General features: G+C 37.5%; 2 protein-coding genes across 2 annotated transcripts in view; one reads left to right on the plus strand and one right to left on the minus strand.

Annotated features, from left to right (window-relative positions):
* Positions 1-1,588: 1,588 nt before the first annotated feature.
* LOC115228861 lies at positions 1,589-2,236 on the minus strand. The gene has a single exon (XM_029799333.1). It carries the CDS (start codon positions 2,234-2,236, stop codon positions 1,589-1,591), a length of 648 nt encoding a protein of 215 aa, XP_029655193.1.
* Positions 2,237-4,891: 2,655 nt separating this feature from the next.
* The window catches only part of LOC115228862 (multiple epidermal growth factor-like domains protein 8), a 23,749-nt gene continuing 15,773 nt past the window's right edge, over positions 4,892-12,867 (plus strand). Inside the window, exon 1 of the mRNA XM_029799334.2 lies at positions 4,892-4,921. The gene's annotated coding sequence lies outside the window, so the exon portion shown is untranslated. The remainder of the gene's footprint in view (positions 4,922-12,867) is intronic.

The raw sequence follows: 12,867 nt of genomic DNA on the forward strand, positions 1-12,867 counted from the left end.
TATTAATTTTTTAACTACCAGTCTAGTGCAATTACACAACCAAAGCTGATCAAGGTTCCATAGTAGCATGATGATGGCTCCTACCTTTAAGAGAAATCTGTGTGGTGGAAACCCAGAAGGTTCCAAAGAATTTAAGAATTTAACAGGATAATTGACAGCCTCTTCAGGATCTGGAACTGAAGTTTATGTATTTCCTGAAATGGTGTTGACCGTGATATTTTTTAGCGCAAGTATTGCTCTTTCATGGTGGTCTTGAAAGTTTGGAAAAACACTTACTATTAGTTCATTGAGAAATGAAATTGATATACTAATTAGAGATATACCTAAACAATTATTTTCATCTAGAGGTACTCTACCTTCTCCATGTTCCCATAAATTTTGAGCAAATTCTCAGACTATACATTGCCCGAAAGAATGGCTCTCATGTTCTAAGTTAGGCTCATTTTTTTTTACGTATCTCCACAAATAGGACTTCAAGCTCACTGTTAACTCATCTGCCTTAGTGTCCTTTGGAATTACAGGCAAAGTCTGACAAAATCTCCTGAGAGTACAGTGGTAACCCCACCCGTTAATAAACTAGAATTTCTTAAATTTTGCAAGTTTCGATTTAGAGCTTCCAAAGTCTTTTTGTTGGCCATCATACATTCATCCCAAATAATGGGATGACAATTCTTTAGCATTTGTCCCATCCAAGATGTTTTGCTAATATTACGAACTATTGTCTCAATGCTAGCTATATTCAAAGGCAATTTGAAAGTAGAGTGAGCTATTCTTCCCGGGAGTAAAGTAGCAGCAATGCCTGAAGAAGCAACAGCCAAAGCTATTTTTTTCTCTTGTCGCATTTTGGCAAGTAAAAGCTTGGTGACAAATGTTTTGCTAGTTCCTGTGGGAGCATCAAGAAAAAAAAAACCCTCCCATTTGATCAAAAACCTTTTCTAGTATTATATTGTAGAATACTTTTTGTTCAAGCAACAATTTTGGTTCATTTTCACTAACATATCTCTTGAGAGGTTTTCCATGTTGTAAGAAGTTTCATTTAAGAGATATGTTGTTGAACCATCAAGTTCAGAACAATTGGTATGGGGAAGTCCATACTCATGCATTCATTCCCTTTCATAGAAACAACTTTGTCTTCAATGGCAATTAATGTGACATTGAAGATTTCATTGCTCATCATCATCATCATCGTTTAATGCCTACTTTTCATGCTGGCATGGATTGGATGGTTTGACTGAGGACTGGTAAGCCAGAGGCTGCACCAGGTTCAATCGGATCTGTATTCTATTTTTGTGCCAGGACATTGTAATTAAATCTGGTACTTGTAATCTTCCACAAGATAATTTCTGTATCTTAGCCATATTGATCCTGGTTCCCCTACATCACAGTATTTAAGGAGAATGGCAAGCAGTGTTCTTAAATTGCCTCCTGTGCAAGACACAGAAGCCTCTGACATAGTTGCCATCCAATGACTATCATTCTGTAACAAACCTAACTTAAAAGCTGCTTCTCTATTCAAAGCACAAACATAATCATCAACAGTTTGAAGGTCGATAAAACATGTGGGACCACAAATTTCATGGAGAAGCAATCATAAGTAAAAATATTCCTGCTGAGTTAGATGCACAGTATAAACTCTTCCAAGAACATTGTCAAATTGGATATCAGGATAATCATCAATCTCAGTGCCTCTTTTTCTGCGATTCCATTGCTGGTTGTTCCATGTATAATATGACGGTAATTGATAGTAAAACAGGTTTTTAGCAAAAGAGTTTTTCTGGCAAAGTTTGAAAAATGTTGTTAATGTAGTCTCTCTTGGAGTTAGGGATTGCTGAGCTGCAGTTTCTGTAGTGAAATATATTCTTTGCCCACTCTCTAAATGAACTAAGAGTTGTTTCACTGGAGGATATTGTTCATGAATAGATAAGCCAAATATTCTCCAAAAAGCCCGATTGCTGCAAATATACCACCCCATTTGGAAGTGTGTCACTTCATCTTGAAATGTCTGTTGTTGAAGGGTGAACATTGCAGCATCATAACCCTTATTGACATATTTACAAATGTACTTAATTGACTTTATAGAATTACAATATTCAACATATATGTGAGTATTGAATGTCTTAGACAAAAGAGGGCAGTAAGGCACTATCCATTGATTACCAATTGTATGGTGACCAGTTTTTATTTCAAAATCTCCATCTTGTGGTGCCCTTCTTTCTGTATGATGGATATCCGTCATTACCCATTTGCATTTCTTTAATGAAATTTTTAGGATAATGTTTCAATACACTTCTTGTCTTTCATGCAAGGTGCAGTTGGTTGAGGTCACCACATGGTCCATGAACCATGTTTGATGTTACAATTTCATAAAGTTCTTTGTCTTTTGTGGAGTTTGGAATTTCTGCTGAGATTATGGAATCAATCTCATCAGTTTGAATTTTCTGCAAAAGACAGATTAATATATGTGTGTGAGGTAGGCCTCTTTTTTGTCATTCAGTGGTATATATGTAGCAACATACTGGTCAAAATATTTAAAACTTAGTTATGAAGTCCATCAATTTTGAAATGTTGAGATGAAAAACTCTTGCAATTAGGCCGTGTCTGTTGATGTATAACTGTCTTGGAAAAAGTTCAGTTTGGATTTCGTTTCATTTGGGATTGCAAGTAAAAATGATGAAAAGATTAGGACGTCCATAATTACGCACATAAGTCATAGCATCCTGTGTCCTCTCATTCATATATCTTGGGCTTCCTGTAAAATTGGATGGGAGAATACAAAATTGTCCAAGCCCTGTCCCAGCAATATCATTGTTAATGCCATCTTGTAAATGCACATATGATTCTGAATGTAGTTCTTTTTGGTACCTTTTTATGTAGCACAACCTCTCCGACTCTATTTTGGCATACATATCAACAACATACTGGTGAAAAAGATCTTGGCAATAGTGAAGATGATTAAACAAATTGCTTCAAATCATCAATCGATGAACATGATAATTCATACAGGATACAGTTCCTTTGGAAATGATTCCTCCAACTTGTCGTATACCAAAGTGGTATCCATCTTCTCCGATAGCAAAAAGCAAGGGATATTGTAAAGCATCATATGAACGATGAGTTTCATTTATGAACGTGATGCTATTGTCACGATATTTCAAAACAGTATCTCATTTACCATAGTGTTCTCCAACCATGATAATGGCCACTTCATTACACTCAGGAACATTGAATCAATGGACATGTTCTCCAGCTGGTTTTTTGTTGGTATTGATGACAACTTGAAGGTCCACAGTTGAAATATATTCTAAAGCATACTGAAAGCTTCTCACATAAGAATTCTTTTCATGAAGCATTTCTTGCAGCTAAAAATAAGTTATAATCTTTTACCTGGACAATTCTTGTTACAACACTGTGCTTCTTTTGAACGTCACCTATAAAATATATTTGTAAAAATTGTGGATCATTATTCTGTAAAGGCTTAAGAGAACCAATTCTATGGTAAATTTGTCATTGCACTTTAAAAGTCGGTATAAACCCACTTTCCCTAATAATTTTTGTTCCAAATGGTGTCATATGAAAAGCACAATTGTATGCTCACATATTTTTAAGAAAGTGTTTTGATTCTGAAGTGGTACCCAAAAGTGGATATGTTGTAAGTTCTGGGGGCTCAATTATTTGTAAATGGACTTTACCTTTAGAACAACACATACTTAAGGATTCCTTGTCCCACTTCATAACACCCCACTTTTCACATGTTTTGCACATAGAGCCCAGGGAGACAATTTTTTCAGATGCATAATTACAATTAGGATCATAATTAAATGCTACACCTTGCCATTGAAATTGTCTATACATTTTCTGCTGATTTTCTCTGGAAAGTTTTCTCTTTTTTAGTTGTATTTTTCAGTCACTTTCACTTTTTTGTTTTCTATTTATTCTACCTTTTTTTCCTTTTTTGCAATTGTATTTCTTTGTTTTTTTGTTTTTTTTCTTGTACTTTTTTATTTCTATAATTTTCTGTCTTTCTCTGCAATCTTATTTCCCTATCTTTATCATCTTGTTCTCTTGTCCTCCTCTCATATTCCCTCATTTTTTGCAACCTAACTTTCTAATGGTTTTTACTTTATTCCACAATTTTCGTATTAAGTGTTTGAATTCTTATTCTTTTGTCTTTTTTACTGTCTTGTGATACTTCATTTCCTTCTACATTTCTTTCATGCTCATGGTTGTTTATGGGAAAGAGAGCCTCATAGTGGCAGTTGTCAATTTTGCTTCTATATAACACTGAAATCTTTCTTTCTGTAACTGTTCAACTGCAAATGGTGAACAGAGGAAGAATAATTTCATCGTCATTTTTGTGATGAACCTGAATTTCAACATTGTACAATTCATTAATGGCAGCTAATTCAACATTACCAATGTATGTTTCGTCCCTACTCATGTATACTTGGTATTCCTGCATTGTACTATTAAGAATAAAAGAATGAAAATACTTCCAATTATTGCATATGTATTGTATGGACTCTTCCTGGAGAGTTCGGTAATTTCTGTTATTTTTGAACAAGAGTGACACAGTTTTGAACATACAGTTACCATCACCCATGACTTTATTAAAGGAGTGAATTAATAAATTAATGTAATTGTTGAATATTTTTCATTAAATTCAGTAAGGGACTTCATCTTCAGCTTAAACTTTAGATGGTTTTGTGAACAGCATGTGATAGAAAATTAGAACTCCAAAAGGGATGAGATACTAAATGATAGCAATTTCTCCTTTAGAAATCTGTCTTTCTATCTTTGCGATAGATGAATGAGTGATTATAATTTTTTTATAAACTATAAAAACAAAATTAATAAGGTACTTCACCTTCATTGTGAACTTGAAATATCGTCTTCATGAAAAGAAAAGTGAATTGACTGTAAGTATTTAGCAGACAATAACTTCTTTATCGTCTGTTCATAAATGGAGAAAAAGGAATACTTTGGGTTATTTCCAGATAATTTCAGTTTAAACATTGTCAAATACTTGTCTATAGATTTGTGAGTGTGTATATGTGTGTGTGTAGAGAGAAAGAGACGTGAGTGAGAGAGAAAGAGACTGAAAGCACATGCATGTGCAACTCTGAATGACAACTGTATTAATGTTACTATCCCACTGCCACTATAAAGTTCTAGTAAGTAGGAAGGCAAACACATCACACACCCACTCAGGTAGGTGGCCCTGCTCGATCTGTAGAAAAGGTGTAGGTAGAAACTCCATAAAATGTACCCAGTGTCAGCTATGGACACATAAGACGTGCAGCAACATCAGAGGAAGATTAACCGAGAAGATAGCTTTCACATGTGGCAGATGCAGAGGAACAATAAACACCACAGATGCCCAGAAAACAGATTCCATCACAATCCAGGGGGAGAAACTAGAAGTAGTTGACAGCTTCTGCTACCTAGGCAACCAAGTTAGTAGTGGGTGGGGGGGGGGATGCTCAGAGAGTGTTACCACTAGAATAAGAATAGCCTGGGCAAAGTTTAGAAAGCTTCTACCCCTACTGGTGACAAAAGGCCTCTCACTTAGAGTGAAAGGTAGATCGTACAATACATGCGTGCGAACTGCCATGCTTCACAGCAGTGAAACGTGGGCCGTGACTGCGAAGGACATATGTAGGCTGAAAAGAAATGAAGCTAGCATAATCCACTGGATGTGTAATGTCAGTGTGCACACACGACAGAGTGTAAGGACCCTGAGAGAAATGTTGGACATAAGAATCATCAGATGTGGCGTGCAAGAGAGACGTTTGCACTGGTATGGTCATGTACTACGGATGGATGAGGAGAGCTGTGTGAAGAAGTGCCACTCCCAAACAGTTGAAGGAATCTGGGGTAGAGGTAGACCCATGAAGACATGGGATAAGGTGGTCAAGCATGACCTTCAAACGTTGGGTCTCACAGAGGCAATGATGAAAGACCGAGACCTCTGGAGATATGCTGTGACTGTGAAGACCTAGCAAATAAAGTGAGTTCATGGCTGTATCCTACACCAGTTCCACATAACCAGCCCCAACCCATTCAAAAGTACCTTGGATCATAGAGCGACCTGCTGTGCTTGAGACCTCAACATCAAAATGAAAATCAAATGAAAATTGTAGTTGTGATACCCGTGCCAGTGACACGTAAAAAGCACCCACCTATCATGGCCATTGCCAGCCTCCTCTGGCCCTTGTGCTGGTAGCATGTAAAAAGCACCCACTACACTCTTGGAGTAGTTGGCATTAGGAAAGGCATCCAGCTGTAGAAACACTGCCAGATCAGACTGGAGCCTGGTGCAGCCTCCTAGCTTCCCAGACCCCAATTGAACCATCCAACCCATGCTAGCAATGATGTTATATATACAGGGAAAGAGAGAGAAACAGAATGTATGTGAGTATGTAGAGAGACCGAGAGTTATCTGAATCACAATCTGGTATTTGGACTCTATAAATTATTGTGTTATCCCTATAAATTCACCAATACATAAAACTGACTGGTAAATAATATCTAGCAACACGTGAATGTATATATATATATATATGTGTGTGTGTGTGTGTGTGTGTGTGTATGTTTGTGTGTTGTGTTTGTCCCCCCAACATCGCTTGACAACCGATGCTGGTGTGTTTATCTCCCCGTAACTTAGCGGTTTGGCAAAAGAGACCGATAGAATAAGTACTAGGCTTACAAAGAATAAGTCCTGGGGGTCGATTTCATCGACTAAAAGCGGTGCTCCAGCATGGCCACAATCAAATGACTGAAACAAGTAAAAGAGTATATTTATATTTATTGCATATATTTTACTTTTTGGTACATATATATATAATTCTTATTTACATTTGCAAATCACATATCGTACATTTTTTTTTATGAATGAGCTACTCCACGTCGATCACCAGAGTGATATTTTATCACTTTATAGAGTGTTTGAGTGTCGGTTTGGTGTCTGGAATGGAATAGCTTACCTCATGGGCAGGTAGAAGCTCTTTAACCTTGGTTGGTTATCTACTTAGAAGAAGGAAATCTCTAAACTCTCCCCATCTTGTTTATAACTGGACAATTTTATATGACATTACTATAACACCATGAACACTTCAAAATTATATTTTTGATTATATAAACCTCTTTGAATAATATTTTAGCAAACTTAAAATGATTTTTTTCGTACTGTAAACCATTTACAATATCTGTGGTGGCCCCTTTCCCTTGATGCCCTAAGTACATGCTTATTTTTCGTAATGATTAATCCAAACAAACCAGATATGCAGCAAGGAATCCAGAGAGAGTGCCACTGAGTTGATAATGTATTTACACCTTTTACCATAAGTGGGAATTTTTTTCTCTATGTTAAACCATAGTGAAATTGCCTTTAGTTTGTTTCTCTCTCTCTCTCTCTCTCTCTCTCTCACACACACATATAAAATGAGGAAGTTTTGGTGAAGCGTTTTGTGATTTGTTGTGTAAGGCAGGAACAATGTGAGAAGGTATGAAGTAAACTGCAAAAGGAAAAGGAAACAAAACCAAGTTGCAGATTTACCTTGTATTTTCTATATTTGGGAGTAAAGACTCCTTCTTTAGGACATTTGGAAAAGTGGTAGTTAGAAAAGGTCATTGCTCAGATAGGGTAGGGTTGGGAGAAGGTGGGGTGTCATGTAGTTTCTTCCTGTTGTTAATGGCTGGTCTCAGTTTGCTGATAAGGAGGGCCTCCATGATTCTGAGACTGCCTAGTAACATTGGGTTGCCTGGATGGAAACTTTAAAATCTGAGTTTGGCACTTCTTTTGGTGTTTCTTTATTGATGTGTCCATGTGTTCTTTTATATGGGTGTGCAATTTCCTGGTTGTGCTCCCTGTGTAGGATGCCTCACATTTGCTACAGACTATTTCATATACTACATAGATTCTCAAGCATGTTTTATGGGGCAGTTGGTTAGTTTGCATCCCACAATATACTATCTGTAGTATTTTTCTTCAACATCTGTGTGTTGAGTCCCTCCCTGTGGATCGCATGTTGAATTGCTGCAGTTGTTCTGTCTTCAAAGTTGGGCAATTTGAAGAAGCACTTTTCTGAGTTGGGGTTATGGAGCTGCTTATGTGGCTTACCCACTTTCATGTTTTGTGGATGCAGTCATTTAGCTACAGATGGTTTGATTCCCTGAGTGGTTGGTACATTGTGTTCTTGAGCAATACACTTCATTTCACATTGCTCCAATCCCTACTTTCAATCAAGTGGGAGGATGTTGGTCCGCTCACCTAGCCAGCAGGGTGGCATCATTTGAAGGCTAAAATAATGCAAGTGCACATTGGACCAGCAATGTGTAATAAGATCTGGTAGCCTGGTCAATCATGTGATCACGTGACATATGCAATTACATTGTGGAAAAGCTATATAATAACACAAAGCTGCACTTCAAATTTATTTCATGAAGTGTCAAATTTTCATCACACACTGTGACCTGATTACTGACACAGTTCCAGTTGGTGTGGAATACATATATAAACATACTGACATATGAATATGTTGTCTCAAAAGTAATGGACATAGGTCATTCAAATTGTACAAGCTGGTGGAGTAAGTTTACCTCCAAAAGTGCTACATGACAGTCTCCATCATAAGTGATGCACTTGTACCATTGTCTAACCCATCTTGTGAGTGCTCTTTGAAAAAATTTCAGGTTTGCATTGTTTACTCACTTCTTCACAACCACTTTCAACTCCTCTGTGTTGGTGGAAATCAGAGGTCACCAGATCCATGCTGTAGGGTGGATGGGTCCCACTGGTTGGCTCAATTTGTTGATTGCTTGATTTATTGCCTAAGTTGTATGTGGTCATACATTGTTATGGTGAATATGAATTGTTTTCAGGCTCTTGTTCAGTCTTTTCCTCCTAATAGCTTCTCTAAACTTTCCAAGTGTCTCAATGAACTACTCACTATTCACAGTACAACCACATTCCAGAAATCAAAGGAAAATGATGCTCTTGTCATCCCTAAAAACAGTCATCATGACCTTCTGTATGAATTGCTGGCTCTTGAATTTCTTGAGCTGTGAAGAAGAGGTGTGGCACCATTCCATAGAGTGAGCCTTCATTTCTGGACTATAGAAATATGCCCTCATTTTATTTCCTGTCACCAGGTCAGACCAAAATGTATCTTCATTGGCTTGAAACACCTCCAGCAGATCAGAACATACTTCCTCCTTTTTGTCCTTCAAATTGAGATACCTTCTTTATGCACACTTTCAACTATCCAGAGTCTTCAGCCATCTTTTGTAATGCATTGCAACCAGAGTCCATTTGTGCAGCAAGCTCACAGTTTGCAACTTGTCTGTCTGTGCAAATCAGTTCAACCACTTGCTGGCAATTTATGTCATTGGTAGCAGTGCTAGTTCTCCTTTCTTTAAACATCATCCATCGATGCACATTGTCCTTGTCAATGGTATCATCCCTGTAGACAACCGTCTTATATTTGTGGTTTTAGAAATTAGAGTGTCACTTTCTAAGACTTGGATCAAAGGTGTGCTCATACATTGTGCGTCTTTCAGACATTATTTTTACACTTGTATTAGGAGGAAACAAAAAGCAAATAAAAGCATGGTTAGGGTATGAATAATTAGTAGAGATCACATGAGAAGGATGAAGGGGAAGAAGAAGACAAAGAAGTGTATGTGTGTTTATGTATATATACATATGTGCATGTGTGTGTGTGTGTATTTTATATATATGCATATAAATACATGTTTGTGTATTTATTTATATATATATATATATATATATATGTATATAATCATCATCATCATCGTTTAATGTCCATCTTCCATGCATGCATGAGTAGGATGGTTCACAGGAGCTAACCAGGTCCAAAAAGTACCCTATGCTGCTGTGTCTGTTTTGGCAGAGTTTTTTTATGGCTGGATGCCCTTCCTAACACCAACCACTCTGCAGAGTAGACTCAGTGCTTTTTATGTCGCACTAGCACAGGCGAGGTTAGTTTTGGCATGATTTTTACAGCTGGATGCTCTTCCAAATGCCCACCACTTTATAGAGTGGACTAGGTGCTTTTTACATAGTACCAGCACTGGAAGGGTCACTAAGTGACTCGCATGACAAGGAATTATGAGAGGGGCATACACACACATGTATATATATATATATAGATATACTAGCAGAGATACCCGGCATTGCCCATGTTACATGCAATTGAAGAATTAGTCTTTTTTGTTATATTTTCTGTAATGAACTGGAATATCTGTTTCGAATTTCATCAAAATTGCAGATGAGGGTTATTTCCCTCGTTACACACCCTAAAAAAATTGTAATTGTGCCAGATGTATCCCATACTACTGATTTTTATGCGCATATTCCAAAATTCCAGTCTTATTGAACCTGTTAAAAGGATTTTGCTCCTGAAAAAGGAATGTCATGGAGCTCTAAAATGTGAGAGTGAAGGGCCCTGTTGGGGGTGGGTGTCTTATTATCAAGCAGAGAAGTTGAATTGTTGAGAATCTTTTTAACTTGGGTCTTATATCTATTGTTTGAATTTCTTTGAAATAGGAAATATATGTTTACTGGGTTTGTAAAAGATAGCAAAGCTACAGGAAACCAAAAGACGAATGATCACAATAAGCAGTCAGTTACCCTACCCTATTCATTACCACTCCCAATGTAGGATTCTTCACCATCCAGGTGACAGGCACAGCCGTAAGATGCAATCCAAATCTATAGCAATTGGAAGGACGTGACTCAACTGAAATAAACATCAACAACTGTGTGACATGAAGGCTAAGGAGAAATGAAAGTGTCACCTCTGGAGTTTGCAAATGACCACTATACTGATATGTAACTGGACAGAATACATTTACAATCTATAAATGTCTTTGAATAACCAGTTACTCATCTGGGAAGGCCTTGAAATCAATGTTACCATCTGGGGACTATGTGTGACCCAGTGATGATAAAAAGACTGAAAGGAGGTCTGCAATCAAATAACTTTACTCAGCACTTTGCAACTAAATCAGTGGAGGCAAAGATGCCTCTCATTTACTTGACAATTTATGCACCACATTGCAGAAATCACAATGTAAGTGTATGTCAAAGCAAACTGTTACACAGTTGTACCATTGAATTACAAATAATGCTCATATTTTATGTTCTGGTAACCCTATAGCTTCTAAGAGTACAACTGTCTTTGCTTAGATAAAATGACAAAATTGATACAACTGAGTGGGCAAACTAAAATATAAGACACAGCTTAGTGCTATTTTTATGTTGATAAGCCTGGTACTTATTCTATTAATTTGTTCTTGTGAAACCAGTAAGTTCTGAGGATATAAATAAATGAACACCAGGTGTGAAGCAGTGATGAGAGAGAAACACAGAGACAAAGATACACACATACACTTACATATATACATATATATATGATTGATTTGCTTCAGTTCCTGTCTACGAAATTCATATATATATATATATACACACACACAAAGATAAATTGATAAATACAACTGAGTGGGCGAACTAAAAATATTAGACACTATCTAGTGCTTTTTTTTTATTTTGATAGTCCTGTTACTTATTCTATCAGTTTCTTCTTGTGAAATCAGTAAGTTATGGGGATGTAAATAAACGAATACCAGTTGTGAAGCAGTGATGAGGGAGAAACACAAACACATACACATAGACTTACATATATACATACATATATATACAATTGATTTTTTTCAGTTTGTGTCTACAAAATCCACTGACCTGTGTGATGGGAATAAGCATATATATGATGGGAATAAGCATATATGGTTTGTAATTCCCTTTGGTAAGCAGATTAGAACTAACCTCCCCCTCATGTTTAGACAAGCCATCGCCAATAACTTCCCCAGAAATTCCAAATATTACTCCACGGTTAACTCGCATAAAGTTAGGATAGCTTTCTCCAACACTAAAAACCTCGCCCAGATAATCGCCTCCCATAATAATAGGCTGCTTACTAAGACCCTATCACCTTTTTCCGGAGGCACAGCCTCTTCCGCTCCCGGTTTAATGCTCAGTAGGAATAATTATAGTAGTAATAATGATATGAGAGCCAGTACAGTGACTCATAGTCTCAGCTCCAGCCAGGGATTACACACTAGGGGTATAGTTATAAATAGGGGTGTTGTAGTTGACGGTAACAATGGGAGTAGGGTAGAGAGTCCCAATAGCAACCCCAGCATCATTTCCTGCAATAGCAGCACCACGGGCACTAGCAATGACAGCACTCTGATAGATAGTCGAGAATCAGGGGTTATTCCGTTAGTTAATAGTGACGTAGTGGAAAATAAAGTAGTAAGCGGCTGCAGTTCTCGTAACAAATATAGTGACGGTAACGCAGTTCTAATTTCAGAAACTAATCCTAGCAGAATAAGATTCACGTCGGCGAACTCCAAGATCAGAAACGCCGTCTACCAATGCAAGGTTTACACAGACTCAGATGTCTACGCTTATGTAGGGGCCTCATCGTCAAGATTGGCTTTGCGAATCTCCAATCATTACGCAACTTTTCGGGACATGAATAAACGCCAGACCACGGGACTCAGCAAGCTAATATGGCAATTGAAGGATACGAACTCAAGCTACAGGCTGGAATGGTCAATTTTGTCGGTGGCCCTCCCATTTGATAGGGGCAGAAGGAAGTGCAACCTTTGTGTCTCCGAACTCTTCCATATTTTGTTCGCCAGAGACCGGATGGTAAACGGACTTTTACAGTCGGCTTTTCGATGCCCCCATTGGCGGCGTTACACTTATCTGGCTTATAAATAACGCTTATAAATAATACCTGTACCCATAGCCCTTGGTAATAAATTCTGAAATAGCCTTTA

This window comes from Octopus sinensis, unplaced genomic scaffold (assembly GCF_006345805.1).
Source record: "Octopus sinensis unplaced genomic scaffold, ASM634580v1 Contig11136, whole genome shotgun sequence".
NCBI classification, from domain to species: Eukaryota; Metazoa; Mollusca; class Cephalopoda; order Octopoda; family Octopodidae; genus Octopus; species Octopus sinensis.